Source organism: Centroberyx gerrardi, chromosome 10 (genome assembly GCF_048128805.1).
Source record: "Centroberyx gerrardi isolate f3 chromosome 10, fCenGer3.hap1.cur.20231027, whole genome shotgun sequence".
Classification (NCBI taxonomy): Eukaryota; Metazoa; Chordata; class Actinopteri; order Beryciformes; family Berycidae; genus Centroberyx; species Centroberyx gerrardi.
The window spans coordinates 20,653,115-20,674,934 of NC_136006.1; the positions used below are offsets into that span (position 1 = coordinate 20,653,115).

Below are 21,820 nucleotides of genomic sequence, written 5' to 3' on the forward strand. Positions count from 1 at the left end.
AATGGGGCAGTGTGAAGCGCTTGTGCGTGTCTGACTTTTGGAGACAGTGAAGTGGGTGTGATGTTAGAGTGGGACAGATTAGTGGCCATGTTGCTCCAGCAGACTAGGACCAAGGCTTTGTCTCTCTGACTGTGGATGGGAGGATAATTGGGGGGGTGTTGAATGGTTAATAGTGCCATCGGTGACCATGGTAATGAAAGGCGCTACACCTCCCCAACCCCACCCCACCCCATCCACCTCTCTCTCTCTCTCTCTCTCTCTCATACTGTATGATCTATTGTGTCTGGGGCAGGACTGTGGTCTGTGCCAGGCCAAGCCAGACAAAAAGATCGAAACCACTCCTGCGCCCAGCCAAAGGCCCCAACAGTAAGCTGTCTCCTTGGCATTTGGCCACATATCTCCCTCACCCCTGGTTCACTTTTCTGTCATCAATTCACATTCAGCTTGTTTGTTTGTTTTCACCCAATCCCACCTACTATTTTACCCTGAGGTCGGTGGAGAGAGGGCTATTTCGTGTGACATTAATTAAATCCTCAAACAGTTTTCGGGTAGAGCCGCTTTGTAGCGTTCCCCAGCTCTGCCGAATGTGTGTTAGATTTGGGATGTAACATGTTTTGAACTGTAAGCATGGATGACTTGAACTACAACTAACTTTGAAGTGGAATGAGTGGTCTAACATTTAAAATATGTTTCTTTTGCTCATCAGTTACAGGATCTTTGGACTATAAGTAGTAAAACCAGGTAAAACTGAAATGCAAGGTCTTGTTCTCTTTTAATAGCCATACAAGCGTCTAAAGTCTGGAAACCATAAATGATAAAGCTGTGATGTGTCTTGAAATTCTTTATCACAGTTATGAGGATTTTGATCAAACTTTAATATATTTCACAATGGCTTTCTTACTTCCATTCATTTATCATTTGTGGTGGCTAAATCTTGCTGGTTGGAGGTGATGACCCATGAACAAATGCATGCATTCCTGATTGTTGGACAAGTCGCAGAACAAACATCCACCTGAATATTACATGAAAAAGCAAACATACAATCAGATGCATCCTTTATTTGTTAAATCACATAACTATGAATGAGTCAAAGCTATATTTAGGGCTTTAACAATCTCTTCATCTAAGAGTTTCATTTGATGTATGATACTGATATACAATATACTGGGTTACTTTTGTCACAATATCAAAAATAAAGTTGAAAATAAAGCAAAGTTGCTTATGTCAGAACAACCTTTGGATCAGATATTTATATTCCTTTCAATATAAAAGATTGAAATGGATAGGGAGAACAATGGCTTTACACTTTGGCATGAAAATGTGAGATTTTAAATTTTCTTCACTCAGTTTCCTTTCTTTGACTTTTTGTATCGCTGTATATGGTGTTATTGTACAGTGGACTGTATCAGAAGCTACAGAAAGTCAAACTTAGGGGTCATGTCACATGCCGCTGCAGTAGGAATATTCAGCAGTCACTCAAGAGCTAGTGGAGCAGCAGGTGACACTGGTGATTCTGCACCAAGGAGGAGACACTCTGACTGGACAACTCCACTTCTCCAACCTGCTAACAACAGGTGTCCCAAAGCACAGGCAGGAAGGAAGATCTCAAAGCAGAGTAAGCAGAGGCATATGGCTTCATGCAGGGACGAATCAAACAGGGCAACTCTTCTGGAGATGATCATGAAATAATTAATTTGCTGGTTTTAAATTTGAAGCACAAAAACCTCTTGAGTTCCTCCACTTGCTTGCAGGTGTATTATGTCAATTTTCTTATCCTTTTTTTGTAAGGACAATTCCATCCAATATTCCAGGTCTTATTTTATATTTCCACTAATAGCCACACTTTTTTGGTGCCCCCCCTCCTTCCCCCGATTTAAAGGTGTCCTCTAGTCGTCACAGAATAATCTAGGTATAACCCAAATTTTCGTTGCACCTTGACGATTCCAGTAATATCTGGGAATGAAAAAGTAACAGATTTGAGTGACGTCTCTGTAGATTAGAGGAATGCATCTTTGTCTGCCTCTGCTGTGTAATTCTACATGACATTTCTATTATGTGTGGAACTGATATAATCTTCTCAGTCCGCTCGGCAGATTTATTTAAATACATCTCTCCGGTATTCCCTGAGAGAGTAAATTACAATTAACACGATTATAACCTCACAAAATTGTGACGGGAATCAATTAGGCTGCGAGCAGTATTTCATAGCCCCGTAATGTGCTGGTCGAGATTGCTTTCATAAATTATGAGGTACAACGCAGGCGGAGAAAATGCATGTATGCAAAACACTGTCAGAGGAAAATTAAAACGAAATGTTTTACATATTTTTCCATTAATCTAAATGGGACCCGTGTGGCAAAGATGGTTTTATTCTCCTAATTCCCCGCCCGGGGATGCCCAAATAATGACTTCATTGTTTTAATAGTCTGCTAATGACAATATATGACAAACTAATTTCAACAAAAGATTATTCCAAAGCAATAAAAGCCCTCGTTATTGTAGCTACAGCACAGTTTGAAAAGAAAAGTGTTAAGCTATTTGCAAAAATGGCTTCAAAGCATAATGTGTGTAGAGTTGATCAAGAAATAGCATTTAGGCTAAGCATTAATTCTCTCATTTATTTCAATATTTTAGGGATATAGTTTAAATTAAAAGGGATACAGATTTTAATTTAATTCTTCTAAATTTGTACAAAAGCCTTTTTTTCTGAGAAATGTTCAATGTGTCACAAAATTATTACAACTCTATTACCATGATAATCAGTCTTTAATTTTCAGCATATCATTGCCTTGAGGCAGGCAACAAAATGTTTTTTTTTCTTTCCCTTATCAATTATTGCATTCAAAATAAATACAGGCTCTCAACTAAAAAGAAATGGATTCGTTTTACTTTCCCGTCCTCTGAGATAAAGACTCTGGTTTTACACAATTTTAAAAACAAAATAATTTAATTGCAAAGTAATTGGCGTGCCAATATGTACCTTTTTTTGAAATGCAATTAATGAATGAAATGCTTTATATCACTTTTACAACGACGTGGGCTTTGGGGTAAAGGGGTAAATTTACTTTAATAAGTTTAATCTGTTTAATATATTATGTTTTTTTTTTCCTTTTATGTTCATTTGCCCAAAATGACTCATTTTTCAATTAAATGAAATGGTGGCAGGCAATTTCTAGGCTACTAATTATATTATTCTACATGTTATTCTGAATGCAAACACATGTGTTGTTAGAGGAATATCAGTTTGATATTGCATTGTTCTTAGAAACTGCAAAGCAACGGGCCAGTTTTAACACACAGCCTGTTTCCCCACTGATGATCGGCATATGTCCAGCATCCTTTTCAGTCAATTTGCATGATATGAAATTCGCTGGCCTGTCTGGAGGCTGGATGACTGATCTGGCACATGTGGACCATTACTAACTTCATTTGAGGAGACCTTTTGTCTGAGTGTCCCTGTCAGCCAGACAGTCCGAGGGGACGGAGCGCTGGCGCGGTAATCAGGATCAGAGATGTAGTGGAGGATAAACCCACCTCAGACTCAGTTTAGACACCTTTTTATATGCAGGAATACAGTTTACGCACATTTTTAGGCTGATAGATTATTATGTAAATTCATAGTAAGCCTATTCATACCGAATACTATCAGAATGATGTATTTAAAAAGGATAAATTAATGATTTTCTAAAAGATATAATTGATTTTTAGTTTATATTGGTGGATGTTTACCTCATGACTGTTGTCTATGACTGCAGATTACAGTTTACCCACCTTTTTATTCACCTCTACATGTGAAAAATGTTCTATAGGTGCTGTATAGCTGCCGCCCACCTATTTCCAAATCTAGCCTATATGCCTTGTTATTCATGGGGGAGGGAGAGAGGGGGGGATCCTTCTCTATATAATCTATCCCAATCAAACCAGTTCAGGGCCTCTGGTTTAAGGCCTAACTCTCGGCCTTGCATAGGCTTCCTGCTGAGTTCAGCTCTATAGGTCCGTTTCCCTTACAGTGGCCCATCTATAGCCTACCTCGGCCTTTTCTGGTTATGCAGAAATAATTATTCACTGTCAATGGAGTGCGACTTGTGTAGGCCTGGAGCATTCTCTCTTCCAGTGATGTAGTGACGAAGAAAAAGGTGGGTTAAATATATGACATCATCATAAGAAAAAAAAATCCACCAGTATCAACCAAAATCAAATATATTTTCAGGGATCCCCGCTTACGAGACCTTATCCTCATACGGTATATCAGTTTGATACCACTAGTTTTAGGCGATATCAGCCTGAAAAGGTGGGGAAACTTTATTCTGCCAATTAAAAGGGTGGGTAAAATGATTTTAGGTGGCTTTACCTTCCTCTGCATCCCTCCTCTCGGCCTGACTCCCCCCCTGACTCCCTTCTCCTTAACGGGGCCAGATCAAAGGCTGACCGGCCCCGGCGGAGACCACTAAAAAACCCGGCCGCTTTGTCTGCTGTTGCCAGGAGGCTGGTAAAGTGAAGGAAGGGTGTCGGGGAGGAGGAGGAGGGGGGCGCATGGTAATGAGACTCGTTACAGTGCGACAAAAGTGTCTCCAACTTTTTTCGTTTTCTTACCTTGAGTGTGAGTGAATATATGGAGTTCATCGGTTGTCAGATCTGACTCCTTCAAGTTTGCTCTAACTTGGGAGGAAGCCTGTTCGACTTCAACTTCACTGCAGCAGAAGTGGCACTTCACTGTTTTATTTCTGCTACTTTAACTCTATAAATCACTAATACACTACTGCAGCAGACTGTGGCTTACAGTAACCTATGTCTATGGTGAGGTTATTAGTATAGACATATGTGCAAACTAACATGTATGCCGTGTATTGCCATAGATTGTATGTATTTTTCTTCTGACTCAACTTCAGCAGGATGTGACTTCTGACGTGTACAACCACAACCATTCCCATTATAATAACCCGCATCCGTGATAGTGAAGACTAAACGCGTCCCTTCCCCAGCTCTAAACTTCATTATGAATCAGTAACACTCCCACCCTGACGGGACAGGGAGCGAGCAGCGGCAGCTTGTTTGTTTGTTGTTCTTTGTTGTTCCTGCATGCTGCTGCAACGCCACATGAACGCGCCAGACAAGACAGACCAATAGAAAGTTTATGCGACTGTCACAGACAGTTTTAGGGAAGGGGGAAAAAAAAGCAACGGCACCTCATAAAATGAATAGGTCTGTAGAGGTCTGTAAAAGTCTGTAGCCATACAGACGATGAACGGCGATCAGATCCCACTTCTGCCTGTAATAGCCGCATTAATTGGGCAATAGAGTTCTGATGCCAATGAAGTAACTGAATAATGAAATAGAGTGAATGTTGTCCATCCTATTTTTCATCTAAGCTATTCAGCAAATCTTAGAAATATATGTATCAGATAGCCTCACATCCCCATAGAGGCGGATATCCCTGACCCCCATTGTGGCCTAAGATAAAATAGATATTTATTTGATATTTATTTGTAAAACCTGAGTCAGTGCATGCGCACTTCTGCCAGTCAGCAATTAAAAGCATGCAAGTAAAAAAAAAAGTCTGTCCTTCTGACACTTCCCGACTGTCTGTGTCCCAGCCTCCTTTACCTGCACGGTTTTGCCGCCTTTACAGTGATGGTCATCAGCGTTTGGGTAGATCTTTACACGCTTTAAAGACTGATAAGCTTCACCGAGGCTTACATGCTTTTTTTTGTCTGTCCTTTGTGTCAGAGGATGTTCCTGAACAAAATGGTGCGATACACCAGAGTGATTTGGGGCATCACTGTCATACTACATGATTCCCCATCTTTCTGCACCCTGACAATCGACCCCCCACCCCACCCCCACCCCCAAGCACACACATACACACACACACTCTCTCTCTGTCTCCTTGCCTTTGAGCAGGTGGAGGCCGGGCACCTGCACGCTCAGCTGCGCGCACCTTGTTATTGCTGCCACTGCTTGACGCACAGACAGCGCCACACACACACACACACACACACACACACACACACAAACCACAATCCCGACCATTCTCCTTTACAGTGCCAAAAGTTCTCTGTGTCAGCTCATTTCCACTTTCTGAGTTACTCGGGCTCTTTAGCGTGTTTCACGTCTCCTTTTTTGGGAGTGATAATGGGTAAGAGGCGTGCAGTGTAGGCTAGTCTGGCAAATATAATGATTTGGGCCCCTTTGCTGCCTTTCTGTTTCAGAATAATGTGCTAAATAAAAAGGACAAACTATATCACCTCCAGTCGGTGATCAACATAAGACAAGCAATCGGCATTCTAAATTAAATCTGATGTTTTTAAGAAAACCTATAGGGAAAAGCATCCTCTTTCACCTTAAAATACCTAATTTAACTTAGTTTGATGCTACTAGCTTGATGTATAGGCCTACTGAATTTATGAGATTTATGTCAGCCTGAAAAAGTAGGTAGTTTAAACTTTATTCCGCAAATAAAAAGATAAGGTAAACTGTTGAAGTGAGTTTACCTCCCTTAAATCCCTGGCCTACATGCAGCCAAACTACTGCTCCAAGTTTGACTGTGTGTTTGTCACGGCACAATAAAGGTCAGTCATTGCCAGATGTTGATGTGATGGGACATGTTGGAAATGTTCATGTCGAGTTTGTGTTCATGATTATGGTGAGAACTTTTGGAAGACATCGTGTCCCACGATTCAGCACGACTGACAACCAACTGAACATATTTTCTTTTTTCTTTTTTTTTGTCCGGAACCCCTTTCTTCTCCCTGTTATGTCCCACTTGGCTGTCTATCCCTTGTTTGTCATGCTCCAGACTTGGCCTTCAATATGACACCATCTAATCCAATTAAACACGATAACCCTGGACTCACGTATATTATTCTGTTCTTTTCTCCCTCGAGTTGCGGACAAGCACACTTGGTTTTGTGTGAAAGAGAGAGTCAAGAGCCCTCCCTTAATCCCGGGCACGACTAGAAGTGATTGAAAAGTGAAAGAATCCCCTCATTATGGAAGTCCTTGAGATAGATGCTGCTTTCTATAGCCCATACTCTGGCTTTTCGTTCAGCAAGTCCATCATGCATTACAGCCAAATGCTGGCTGTTAGAGTAGACAAACACTTTTGTTGAACTGGTGACAGTGATCAGTTAGTTTTTTATTTACGTCGTCATTATTGATGCAAAACAAAAAATAACACATTTAGTCTCCATTTATTATCTTGTTAAAATCATATAGGCAAAAGTTAATCCAAGGAGCCTGCTAATTGGGATTTAGGCAAAACCAAATCAACAATTATTAGTCATTTAAAGTGCGCCTAATGTATTCGTTTGTTTGGTTTGTTTAAGCAGATTATGCCTGTACGCCTGTCATACAACTGTGACCGATAAAATCATTCAGTCCTTCAGTTTCCTTTCATGATAACCCCCCCCCCCCCCCCCCCCCCCCGCCCCCCCCAAACACACACACACACACACACACACACACAAAGTAAGTTGCAGGATAAATCAAATCTTTTGTGATATACGCGATATAGCAGCACCCTGTTTTGAATGGAAACTTGCACATTTGGCTGTAGATCAAAAACAAGCGACAATAATTACATTTCTTATAATTTAATAATTTCATCTGTTATCATTTTCGCGTAGCGACTATTTAAAGTGTTTTAAAAATGATCCCTAATTCTAAATTCAGAATTCTTTTTGGAAGGAAAAGCCGCATGCTGCCATTAGTGCCGGGCCGGAGCCGACATAACATATTGTAGGTGTTCCGAAATGACAGGTAATTGACATTAATCCGCTCTCTCTGAGACTCAGGGGGGATCTAAAGTAAATGGGGATACGGTTAATGAAGCACCACTTGCCCTTTGAATCTCGGTCACAGTATGCAGCGGGGAAGTTTGGAGGAACTTCATTCGTTTACATACTTTCCATGCATGCACCATAAACTATGTTGAAAAGGCTCGACTGGAAAAAAAAAGTGTTGGATTCTTTTCTATTTACTATTTCTGCAACTAAAAAGAAATGGAAACTCTGGCGCGGATTAAGTGTAGACATCAGGGCACTTTTTGAGCTGATTCAGTCTATTGTGTTCCGCTGTCTCGTCTCGTTGTATTGTGAAATTGACGCTTGTCTAACTTTCTGACCATTAGAATGTGCCATTACCGGCACCTCTTTACTAATATATTCAGTGTTCCCGCAAACACAGGACTGTTATTATCCTTATTATAATTCATATTAGCAGTCTTCCCTATAGGAGCTGTGACAGGCAGACAGAGGCCAGGTGGGAGAGGGAGACTTTCCGCGCAAGGAGTCGCACCTCTCCTCTCCATGCGCACGCCGCTCGGTGCTACAGGGGCCTGCGTAATGAGGGCACCTATGGGGCCCTCCTGGATGGAGAGGTGTCCTAACCTCGCCACGGCCAGTCAGAAATGAAGCGCCGACACCTTCAACCCCCCCCCCCCTCTCTCTCTCTCCCTCCCTCCCTCCCCTCCTCCCCTCCCGGCTCCCCCCGGGCAGCGCCTGCCACAGCCCCCTTCACCGAGAGTTCATATTCGACGCACAACTTTTTGACAACGATAATGATGTGCATGGTGATGCTGAAAATCTAAGGAGGGGGGCTGCTGGTTACCGGCGTAGTAGGGAAATCAAGAAATTTCCATCCCTGTACACGGGAGGAGCCCTTGCAGGAACAATTCACTTATGAGGCTGAATTCAGAAAAGCCCATATTCTGAAGCATCCCACTGAAGTGATGCAGATAATCTATTGGCTGCTCTACTCATTAAATAAACCTTATAGACTTACAAGGAAAAGTAGTCTAGTGGATAAACTTTAGAACATGAGTCATGTTATTGGGATGATAAGCAGGTAATCTTCATTAGTTTGAGGGCACTTTAGATTTATAATGAACACGCATCATGAGATAGGCACTGTAATGCTTCATTTTTGAGATTTAGATCTCATGTTATTATCTTATATTTTTCACAAACTATCAGTCATGTTAATAAAATATTGCCGTCTCTCTAGGTTTAGTGTCACTAAGATGGATCGGCTGTGATAGTTTGTGAGATATACTGTCATTTACCATGGCAAGTGTCAGGGAAGGGCCAAAAGGTGCCCATCCCCAACGGAGCTGGCCTAATTATACAATTAGTCTTGTGATTGGGACAGTCCAGAGCTAAGTGTCCTATGGGACAACCAGACACATTATGCCTGTCATCAGTATCTTCACAACAAGTAAGAGAGCTTGTCCTAATAAGTGAGCTGCTCATGTCCTTAGAAGAGGTAGAGGGTTGTGATTCCTTTCATTCAACGTGTATAACATTGTCGTTTCTATTTCTTAAATGCAGTTTCTTATTACAGGTCGAAATTGAACACTAGAGTGAGACCCAAACATCTTGTCTGCAGTAGACCAGGAGGGCAGGTGGTAGGGTAGGTGAGGAGCGGAGAGGTGGATGAAGAACTGGGTAAGTGCTGTTTATTGGACCCCATTAATAACATAGGTCATCTTGCTATTCAATCATGTCTGTCTTAAGCCTCATCTGGGGCCTCCATAGACCAAAACCACATCTCTTTGAAGCCATCGGTCAGTTGGAGACCCCATATCTCAATCTTATTGCCTATCCAGCCATATTTCCTTTCTGGCTTATCCCTGGTCAGTTGGAAACATCAAGACACCATATTTTCTTCTGCCCATCCAGAGCCATATCTGTTATTGCCAATCCCGAGTCTGTTAAAGAGAATGGGCGTGAGGCTTGTGATGTTTCAGATCCACGCAGACACCTCCACGAAGTCAGAGGGAGGTCTTGGCTCTGCATGGTTGGGGAGGCAGCGGTGCCTCCACACTGGATACTTTACTGCTAGTGCACTGGCTTATCACATTGGATTAGAGCTCCTGCAGGGAGACTGGAAGCTGAGGATGTTTGGTAACCAACTTAACCAACTTGCCCACCATGAACAATATAGAGGCTCCGCAACATGAAGACAGCCAGACCCCTAATAGGCAGAGCATGAGTCAAACTCTTAACTGTCGCACTCCTCTAGCTACTGTTCTCGTGGACGGTTCCTCCTCTCTTTTTTATGTGCGAGGAAAGTGTGTCTTGAGTCCAGGCTGCTCTCTTTCTCTCTCTCCTTACCTGGCCATGCGTCCCTCTCCCTTTCTCCTCTCTCTTTTCCAAGGATGCCCCCCCCCCCCCCCTCCCTCCCTTTCCCTCTCTCCAGCTGTGATAGAATGATTTCTCCCACTCTGAATGCTGACCTTTTCTGCAATAAAACGGGATGCATTCAGGGCCGGCCCTCTGATGTTGCAGGCGTGATAGTTCCACACAAATCTAGTAAAGATACCGATCTTTGCCCACAATGGAGGGAGTGATGGTAAGGAAAAAAGAAGAAAAGGAAGGAGTAAAGAATGGGGGTAGATGAAATGGTGGACCGGGACTATGCTGTTGAAATAATTTTGATTCATCATAGGGCATGCTCTTAAGGTAGGTTCGGTTGAAAAGGAAGGAAGATACATACATTTATATTGGATTGGAGGGGTTGTGATGACGAACACAGTCCCTTAAAAGGTTGAGAAATCAATTAAGTTTTAAATCTGGTATGTTTTTTCCCAGGTCATTTTTACAGCATTATGTCTTGCATAATAACATCTGAAAAGCATCATTGGATTATGAGGAAAATGTGTTGCACACAGTGAAATAAATCTGATATGTCTTGGTACTCTCATCATGCCCATTTCACTTGGCTCTGCTCACATATCCCAAACCAGCCCCGGTTAAAATAACATACATCCTAAATGCCTGTTTTTAAATGCCTGCTAGACGTTTAGATCCATACAGAACGTTCTTATGTCTGCTGCAGAAATGAAGCCTTTTTTTCTGTTGGTTCTGACTAAAGTAGCTTCTAAGCAACATCATCCATGGGTACAAATCTAAATATTCAGCTCTAAAAAGTCCATCTGGTTCCCTTTGGTAGAGTATAGTTCACCATTTCCCTCCACCTGGTCAGCCTAGTTTCCAAGTACGGTGAAGCCTACATCCTGCATTTAGGGGCTTTTAGGAAAGCCCTGTCATTCAATAAGAGACTACTGGGGCAGCGTGCTTACGCTTATCTGCACTTTAGTTTCTACCTTCTGGCCGGTGGGCTGCATGAGGGCCAGGTAGCAGGGCCTGGCTCATGCGGTTGTCCGTGGACGACCTTGCTCTCCTCACCTACTGCCTTGGAGTGGCTCCCAGTCCTGGGATGGGGCTTTGGACCGGCACCAAGTCTCTACCCCCACAGATGTTACTGAGCCGCCAGATATTATGTCAGTTCTCTGAGATAGAGACAGGCAGCATCAGAGTGATGTATCTTGCTCCTGTGTAGAGCGGTGGATGAATGTAAAGTAGCCGTGGTCCATGTGACAACATGGAAAATCAATGAGGTCCCCTTGATCCTAAAAAACCTTCAGTGAGACATTATTTTAAATCATACTTCTCTTGCACTAACATTTCATTGAGAGATGGACAACTTATCACTAAAATAGTAAAATCTCATCATAATGGCTGATCATCACAGTGCCAACCAAAATAAAATATTTTAATAATGAACAAAATAACACTTTTCACTCTAAACATGCCAACACTTGAACAACTGAAGACATTTATTTCAGTGTCAGAAAGATAAAATGCAAAAGTTGTTACATGATTTTTTTCAATGCCTGTCTTTTATCTCACACAAAACAATATATAAACAATATCAATTATGCAAATATATTTGCTCAGTGTTAGTATTGCAAATATAATGTGTACACTGCATGTATGCATATGCTTAGACTACATAAATTTAGTATGAGAGGCCTATTAGCCTGTTGGCACCTGTTATTGCTTGCTATGGTTGCCTTTAATTCCTTACTCACATTTTGTTTTATTTTATTTTTCTTTACTTATTAAAAAACGAATTAATGAAAGGATGGAAAATCTCTGTATAGCTTATTATTTTCTCCCAGAGGTATTTTGATTATGCCTTGTATGCCTCGAGTTTCCTGTCAAGTTGGAATACATTTTATGCCGTTGAATTCCATTAAATAAATTGTGTACTCTATTTTAAATGAGCTACTGCAAACAAGAGAATAAAGATAAACTTTTGTGAAGTCTGGCACTCTATCTCAAGACCACTTAGCTTAGTATACCTTTACTCTGAAACTTGCCTCGTTTTGAGATCTGAAGTGAGAAACAACACTGCGTCAAAATGCCAGACGCTCCAGCCCACAGCCTGCTTTCCTTTGCGACCCACAGGCTCCTTAAAATGAACTATATGACTGAATAAAACTGTTAGTTACACGTGTAGCTCCTAAAGTAAACAATTCCTGTAGGTTGCATCATATAATGACAAGTCTACATGCATCAAGAAAAAACTAGCTTTTCACAGATAATTACAAATAAATTATGATGTGCTCACTAGGTAATTGATTTAATGAAGTTCCTATGAAACTATTAAAACCGGGTACAGGTCAGTTGAGTGACCCCCCGGCGTGCCTATTGTCAGATGTTTAACTCCCGCACTCCTTTGGGAAAGACATCGGGGCTAATAGGTGAAACCACAGCTGCTGAAGTTGGGCTGGAGAGGAGCGACATTTCCTCTGCAGACGTCCGACAGTCCAAATGTAAAACGGGACAAAGGCTAGTCAGTGTTTTTCCCCAGCTACCAACATCCACGAATTAGGGCAAAAAAACAAAAAAAAAGTTCATCCTCAAAAAATACCAAAGTTTTGAGCCGCTTCTAACTTGCTGTCGAATATTTCCCTTGCAGCCTGGCGTGCATATTATGTATACTCACTGTTCGCAGAGCAGAATAAATCTGCGTTTGTCCGCTGGCTTCTCTTGAAAAAACTCTTGCTCCGAGGCAGTCATGGAGTTGAGAGGCTCTGGCAGCTGACCGGGAGTAGGAGCTTGTGCAACAGCAACTGGATTGTGTTGTTTTCTGACTTGTTCATGAAACTTAAGATAGTAGCCAGGTAGGGTGCTTGGAAAATGCTGGCAAAATGCCTAGATAGTGAATTTGTGCCCAGTTCTGCACTGGTTTGTCTGCATGGCGCACTGAGAAAGGAAGAATCTGAAAACCCACCAGAATGTGAGAAAGTTACGGCTTTGCTTTTCTAATGGGGACATTGTTTTCCAAACAGGTGTGAGCCTCGAGGTGGACAAATATAGCCTAGGTGACAAACTATTTCATTAGGTTAATATAAGTCATTGGACAATACATGTATTTAAAACTTTTTTAAATACTGCAATACCGTTTAAAGTATCAGTATCAGTGAAATCACCATTTGACCTCACTACAGTTTGACAGTGCGCAGGTAGGCCAATAACAAAATATGAAATTAATATTATCCAACCATCAGCTTTGAATGTAGCCTGCTGTGAATTATGAAGGTAAAGGGAATGGCAGCCATATACTCTGATACAAACTTAACCGCAATTTGCGTAGGCAACATAAACATGATTATTAATTTTAATAGGCGTATGCAGTTTGTTTTCCATGATTCCATGATTTGAGTGTTATGTTCGTCACATCGTGCATTAATTTTATGGAACGGGTGTAATTAAGACAAAATTATTTTACAAGCACTTGAATGAACACCAGTGTAATAGTTGAACTAAACAAAAGAAAAAGCCCAAGTGTCCAAAGATTCACCCACATCATCCACTTCTTCTTATTTCCAAGGCCCTTCACTCCTTTAAATATTTCAGCAGTCTTTCACGTTAGTCTTCTTTATCTAACTTGTCATAGCTTTGGGGTTTTTTAAACGACACAAGTGTGGTTTGATTTCTGTGAGTGAGTGAAAACGGGCCAAAGCTGTCACAAGGTGCTGCTGTTCTGCTGTATTTGATTTCTGGGTGAGGGGGGGCGGGGGGGACTTCCCCACACCTGCTTTCCTGTCGACAAAAATAAGACCAAAGTTATTAAGTAAGAGAGCTGGCAATTTTCTTTCTTTCTTTTTCTTTTTTTTTTATGTTAAGAATGACACTTTCCTCTAATCCTTAAAGGTGAGCCGAGGAGGACAGGAGCACAGGATATTGTCGTTTTGGGCGCAGGTGCATTGGATCAAATAACCTGTATTTTTAACAGAAAACTCTTAACTTTTGTGACCAAAATGATCACCTCACAAACCATTTTTATGTGCATTGTGCTAACAGTATTCAGGAGATGGATAATGCTTGTAAAGTCTGACAAGACGGCATTTGTTTTGGTTCTACGGTCGTCTGAGAAATTATCATTCAACCCCTTTAAAGGGCGCAATGAGTGAGAAGGAGCGCCGTTTTCACTGCGACTTTTTGCTTTGTCCTCTCCAAAGTGGCGTCTGCATGTCTGACTCTGCCAGTTACTGATTTGCAGGCAGTATGTTAAGGTGGCCCATGTAAGTGATTTCCACGGGCATCCCACTAAAGGAGAACAAATCGCTGACAAAGGAGTGCCTTTCCTATTCAGCAGCGTCGTTAGGACAACCAAAAAGTATTTCTCAGATAATAAGTTCTACTTCAAAGCGTTTCTCATTGAAGGGTGACTGCTTCACTCCTTTTATTAAGTCCCCCTCCTTTTCACGCCGAAGGAACTATCTCTGGTTATTTTTCATCGTGTTTATTTTGCAACATTCATGGAGCACTTGTTTCGAAACAGGAGCTACAAGAGGCAGGCTACTCTTCAGGCCCTAGGCGCTATAAAAGTCCCCGCACAAAACCAGAGGGGACTCAAAGCCGCTCGTTTTGAATGAAGCATCATCAGTGTGTGGATAAATAGTGTTTTTAGAAAAGCTTAGAAGAATGCTATAAAAGTGACAAAGGCCCTTTATAATACAACTAAATAAGCCTATACAGTTGCAGCCTCTTATTGAAGTTTCCATACGATGCTGCTGATGTGGCTCTTTACATGAAGTTTATTCGAACTTTTATTCATAAAAGTGTCGACAAAGTGTGTGTTTTAATGCATAGTGTCCGAATGTGCTCCAGGTTGACCTGAGTCAAGTGTGCCTCAATTGATCCAGCATTGGATTTGAACATAATTTTCAACATGTTTTTTATGGGGTAACAATTTGCATGAGCCTCTTGTATTCCCGCCCCCCCCCCTCCTCCTCCTTTATTCTTACCAGGCAAATGCAACCAGAGCGGCTGTGTGCTTCTGTGTCATTTACCTGTCAACAATGTATTTGTGGCAACATATCAGACGATTTCGGGAGAAGGTGCATCCTGCTCTTTGATTACAGTTCATTTAGTGGCAGTTAGTGTTTTTCAACCAGACATATTCAAATGTGAGCGTCTCACTACCCAATTGCCATAGAAATCCTAACGCACCATGAAGACTGTCAAAGCGGCCAGCCTTCCGCTCAGAAGCAGCAGCCTTTGAAGTGGTGCAGGACTCGCGTTGGTCAATTTTAATTCTATAGACTGGACAGGCAACTCTTTGAAAGTGAGATTGTGCGTTTTAATGGAGGAAATAAGAGGGGGGACTTGTTTTATACACTCTATACAAGGTCTTGCTTATTGTCAGATATCTTTTATCTTTTATTTTTCCCATGAATGATTCATGCCTCGGCTGCTTTGTGCTGTCGCGCCTTTCAGAGGTAGCGCCATCAGGGGGCTATAAGTTTCCCCATTAGCCCAGTGATTGGTTTATACTAGCCTCCTCTTTGGCCCGTTGGGCCTATTCGAGAGATAACAGTGGACATTTTATAGAAATGTGAAGATATGAATTTAAGAAGGCTACTTCTAATATTTCTTCTCCCCTCGTTGGCAAGTGACAGTGACATTCTGGAAGTTTTGTTATTGACTCTTATTTACTTTTCACATTATGGTAGGCTATGTTAAAATTGAAATAATTGTTTGACAATGAAAGTACAACTTACTAAAATATTGCAAAAAAGTAACAATCTTACACTCTTCAGACTGTAGAGCTGAATTTCTGAATGACAAGTCCATTTAAAAACTGTAATTCTCTTATGTCCAAAACTCTGATTAATCAAATCAATTCATAAAACATAATCATTTGACGGAATGACACTTGTTAATTATTTACTTTATATGTCCTGGTGTGTTTATTAATTTTGAGCATGATTTTATATTGTAAATTTGATTTTGAACATCAAGGGTCTGCACAATCATAGCTGATTCATCATTTTTTTTTATCCATCATATCCAACGGCACCATGCACCTCAAAGAGAAAGACAGATCACTACAAAAGGGCATGCGAGAAAGGGACTTTTCACATTACACAGCCTATTCAAGTAAAAATTATTTTTTTTTCTTTTACAGAACACAATAAAAAAAAACATCAGTACTACATATCACCAAAACTGATATTATTATTCTTTGGTGTCTCTGTAATCCCAGTACAACATTGATACCAGCAAATAAATTACAATGTACAAAACAACATTTTCGTAATTAAAACTACAACATTCACAAGCATCAATACAATTACATATATACAAATCCTTCAGGGACAAAGCCTGTCAGTGTACACATTTAGGGTCTCAAGGGACTTATTCGTACTCTTTAACGAGCATAACACTGGTGTATTTTTGCATAAAATATAGTCTTAAATAGTTCTTAAATATTACAAAATTCCATCCAAACAAACGTATGGTATAAATCTCAAAAGTTACATGAGAACCCTTAAGACACTCAAATGTTTGCCTTTTCCACATTTTTTTTTTTCCTTCCTGGTTGAGCAAAGTTTGTACCACATCTTAGAGGAATCACATGGAATAAACAAACCTCATCTACTAGATACTGACCATTAACTATTTGCTGCCACTCGTGGGTTTTACAAGCAATACCATTTGTTTTCCTTACAATGTCTGGAATTTGACAGTGATTGATACTAGGCCAGTTATTAAACTGCAAGGGGATGACGGGAGGTCATATGAGCGATGTCATTTTAGCACATCTCACCAGTTGAGTCTTAAGTCATGCTGTTAGCTAAACCCTGCGTATTGCTCTTTTAAAAATGATTATTCTCCATTATGAAAGGTTCTGTTCAGATCACGGTTCCCATAAACATTTTTTTTTGGTCCTCTCAAATAAGAAAGCTTCTCTGTCTCAAAGAATACATCTCCTTTCATGTCAGTGTTGAAATTCATTACTCTCATCTCAATGTAGTGTTTGATTTGCCAAAGTTGTGATCTACATGCGTTTTAAGGAAAGGAGCAGGGTGCATGGCAAAGGCAGCTGTTCCTCGTGTAATTAGGCCTACGTCCACGATAATAATGAAGTTATCACATGGTTAGCACAACCGTGTAGTATTACATAGAGTAAAAAAAAAATCACTGCTAGGGCTATGCACTCGATCAGTTTCCACTGGGCCTACACAGTTTTAACAGAACAACTGGATGAGCATTTTCGAGAGTCCAGGTGGTTGTAAACATGGCATCAGAGCATTGTCCTTGGGTCTGAATTTCTGAAAGAGTCCTCGTCGTCCGAATCTGACGTTGGCACATCGCTGGAGGGGGTGTGGAGGTGGTTGGGTCCTCCGCTGCCCTGGCACACGTACCACTCATTGAGGTTGGTAACCTGAGGCGAGAGGTTTGCGGAGCGGTTCCTGTGCGGCTCCGAGCCGGGCGAGAGGGGGTCTCCGAGAGGGTTTGTGGAGGAAATGTAGGCGGCGGTGGTGGAGGAAGGGGGCGGTGGGGACTTGCAGTGTACTTTCATGTGCTTTCGCAGGGAGCTCGGGTGCGTGTAGGACTTGTCACAGCCGCGGACCTTGCAGTAGTAAGGCTTGTCGCTGGTGTGGACGTGAGAGTGCTTCTTCCTGTCGCTGCTGTTGGCGAATTTCCTGTCGCAGCCGTCAAACTCGCACTTGAAAGGTTTCTCCCCTTGAAGAAAATGGAAAACAGATACATTCAGTGCAGCCTGACATAGGAGTGTCGAAGCATAAAAGACACTGTCTGAGCCATGGGAGAGTCTCATTTACCCTAAACACATCAGTACAGCAGACTGCATTAGAATGGAAAATTAATTTGGATTGGGTCAAGCAGCCCTCCTGTATGCCTCCTATTGGCTTCTCTAAAAATTGGCCCATGCAGCAACTTATTTGAACTCCTAACTGCTTCTCAGCATACCATGTTAAATACTTCACGAAGGCCAATTACTCCATAAATGCTCGGTGCAGCAGCCCACCTCTCCGCTGGGGCTTCCTTTTCAGCAAAGCTCGTTCACTAAACATCTATAAGTGCACGCGATCCCACATGTACAAAGCCTGTTCCTGTGTGAACACGTGTAACATGTCATTAGGCCTGTTGGCTACATGTGGGGGGAAAGGTGCACTCGGGACCACAAGGAGCCGTTTATGTACCCATAACTTATCACACACACACACACACACACACACACACACACACACACACACACACACACACACACATTGTCACACTCACATGCAAAACATGCAGACATTTTATAGATAACATCATCTATAGCTGGGATGCACACAAAACTTGTGGATAGCCTAGTTTACTTTTGCAAAATAAATAAACAGTGAAGTACAACAGTTAGAATTTACAGTACAGTCCACAGAATTCACTGACTGCTATGGATATTGGGAGGTTACTTTTGTGAAATATATTTCTTTCCCTGGGGATTCTCCATCATTCAGTAAAGGGGAGGCCTCTGATTTACTGGAGGCATAAGGGGAAAAATGAAGCTCTTTCCTGGTCTAAACACAATACCAAGTGACAGAACCACAACATTTTAGCGCAGTTTATATATTTTAGAACAGTTGGAAGTTATTCTGCTATGAGCCTTTACATTCAGCAGTATGCGACTCTGGCCAATGTTTAATCACGTTGTAACTGAGCTGCTCTGACGCCATTGTTGTGGTTGTGGACAGTATATCCGGATGAATTTTTTTTTCTAAAGACAACAGCACAACACCAGTAGCCTATACACCTTGTGGCTAGGAGTACACAAATGGCTACACTACTATCCAATAGGTTTCTTATCTATTTGTCTTATTTTACAGTCATTTAATTTGGAAACTGGTTTGGTATTTGTTAAGATAAAAATATCATGCACTTCACCATAAATAAACAGATTTTTTACGTAAACGTCCTACGCCTGTGGATAACTACATTTACGCGTGTTGTAGCGCCTTCTTGCATGTACGTAAGCACGTTTTACAAATCATATGCCATAATACCTTCACGCCTACCGCAGACATCTACGCGAGTAAAAAAAGTTTATGTTTCAGAAAGGAAATGAAACACGTTTACTCACCGTACGAATGCGTCATTCAATAAAACTTACTTGCTCGCTAGTGCGCGCAATTACGCACGGTCACGCACTATCCATCGGCTTATAGGATGTCAATAGTAAATCAAGAATAAACGACTCTGGTGGATAAAAAATGCTCTCGAGTCGAGCGATAAGTTTCACATAGCGGTCTCTGGGTGGCTCGTGCTATTCATGCAGGTTTTTACACAATTAGATCGCTTTTTCTACTGACCTGTGTGAGTCCTCTTGTGAATCTTTAAATTCTCCGATCGAGCGAACACTTTTCCACAACCTGGGAAAGGACACGGGAAGGGCTTTTCTCCCGTATGAACTCGGATGTGATTTATCAGTTTGTACTTTGCCTTGAACGCCTTTCCCTCCCGTGGACATTCCTCCCAAAAACAGACGTGCGTGCTCTGCTCCGGTCCCCCGACATGCTCCACGGTGACATGGTTGACCAATTCGTGCATGGTGCTGTAAGTTTTCGAGCAGGGCTTTTTGGAAGTTTGCTCCTGGTCAATCCATTTGCAGATTAGCTCTTGCTTTATGGGCTGCCGCATGTATCTTAAAAACGCCCCCGCCGCTCCGTGAGGAGCTGAAGCGATGTTCACATTGAGGTTCATGGAGTTGTAGCTGTGGAGGGAAGAGGGTCCATAATGCTCTGGCCTGTGCCCGAAGTGCTCTGGCCTGCCGTAGATGTCCCCCGGTATACCCAGGCGCATCTGCCCGTTGAGGGCATGGTGGTGGGCACCTGGGGACGCCTGGTCGTGAAGTCCAGTGAAAAGTGGATGGGCCCCACTTTCCGTGTGCCCATAAGCACCTGTTGGGGAGATGAACATGCCATGGTGATGAGGGGAGGAGGCGGAACTATGCTGGTCGCCAAGTGCATGCATAGCAGAGGCTGAGAGTTCTCTCCTGAGGATGAAGTCCCTGCTGCTTGAGTAGCCTGAGTGGGGGTGAGCCACGGGGAAACCAACTGTGGTCTGAGCAGAAGTGAAAGATGCCGCGGTCTGGGCTTCGGGATGGCTCTGAATGTGCTGAGATGGGCTAAGTTTGAGAGCATTTGTCTGTGCCATGTGCTCTGGTCCAAATGGAGTGAGTGCCACTCCGGGGTCGTTGCCCAGCTCCCCAGGGTGGAGGTGGGCATGGTGGGAGAGAGGGTGATGCCCCCCTAGCCCCGGGAAGCCTGTCATATTCTGATGAGGAAGGGGTTGAGTCGCTGCCAAATCCGCTAATCTTATCGCCGGATTCCTCTTGCTTAAAGGGGGTTCCATAACTACACTGTCAAGTCCATCCACACTCACCGCTATTGTTTTTGCCCACACCACGCTATCTAAAACATTAGGAATATATGTATATAAGGGGTCTATAAGTTCTTTTGTCCTGCTTCTAACTCTGCTTGCTCCTTTTCCCACTCTGTCCTCAAGCGATTGGCAGAACATACAACAGTTGGAGGACACAGTGGGGAATACAGTTTAGAAATGGCACTGCGGGTATTGGACGGATTTCGGTGACTGGCAGTTAAGAGAACGAAGCGATTGGCTGTCGTTCAGCGCAGGGGCTCAGCAGGGTTCCGCCCCCTCACTCTCTTTATCGCTGTTGACTCCAAAAAGTTGTACTCACAAAGTTACCAGCAAATCTGTTTGTGCGGCTTACTGTTTACTGGTGCTGATGCATGTGGATGACCGAAATGTCAGTTTATGTGAAAACTGTTATGGAACTGCTCACTATTTAGGTTTTTTCCAAATGTCTTACTATTGATTTGATGTCGCCATAAAAAAAAAAAAAAAAAGCCATAGCCTACCGCTGTATATGGAGCCTAAAGTGTAAAAAAGAGGCAAAAACATAATATTGATGGCATGAATGTTTAATGGCTAGTAGTTAATAAAATACATCGTTTAAGAAGGTTTTGTGGATATCTGAAGGCATGCATGTGCTACAACACTGTTTACAAGACTTAAAACGTCTTGTCAGGAAAATATAAAAAAGAGCCATGAGCACATTTGTGGAACTGACATTGAATTGTTAAATTATGTAATCATTTTCCCTCCATTGGAAAATTTAACATTAGTTTGTAAGACAATTCTGTTGTCAGTAATAGGTTTATATGTAAACTGGGTTTTGTTCATTTTAATCTTTTCTCTCCGTAGCATATATTCTTCAGCATTATATGGATATCAGTCAAAGCCTATGTGCATGAAGTAAAGAATAAGACTGCTGCACTTAAATCCTAAGAAGTTCAGTTTAAACAGAGTTTTGGGTAGGAGGCTATTTAAACTTGTCATCCAAATCATACTATAATGTTGTAGCTAATAAAGACACAAGAATGTGCCTTAAAATTGTATTTGCTCACGTATGTTTCATGACGCATCAATAAAATCTCACATTAAAACCATTTCAGTCTTGGTGCCAATATTTAAAAAAAATGAAAGCAGACTTTTGCCTGTTGTAACAAATAGATGCTTACACTATAAAATATAGTCTAACAACAGTGGCGCAGCCTAAATCAGTGTTATAATATTTCACTGAATGCCCAAGGAAGACCTATATATGTCAGAATGAGTCTCATAGGTGTTTGTTTTTTTTCATACTCGTCAGG

General features: G+C 41.9%; 1 protein-coding gene across 1 annotated transcript; it reads right to left on the bottom strand.

Moving 5' to 3' along the window:
- Positions 1-17,382: 17,382 nt before the first annotated feature.
- On the bottom strand, positions 17,383-20,519 carry zic5 (Zic family zinc finger 5). The gene is made up of 2 exons (XM_071923559.1): positions 19,454-20,519; positions 17,383-17,825 (listed from the first exon to the last, which is right to left on the bottom strand). Exons 1-2 carry the CDS (start codon positions 20,493-20,495, stop codon positions 17,383-17,385), a joined length of 1,485 nt encoding a protein of 494 aa, XP_071779660.1. The 5' UTR covers positions 20,496-20,519.
- Between the last annotated feature and the right edge of the window lie 1,301 nt (positions 20,520-21,820).

What these genes read in the sequence shown, in the direction of transcription:
- zic5 (XM_071923559.1), bottom strand. Translation starts at nt 20,495, where the DNA reads ATGGAACCCCCTTTAAGCAAGAGGAATCCGGCGATAAGATTAGCGGAT. An exon ending in TCACAAGAGGACTCACACAG is followed by an intron (nt 17,826 to 19,453) that starts GTCAGTAGAAAA and finishes ATTTTCTTCAAG; the next exon opens with GGGAGAAACCTTTCAAGTGC.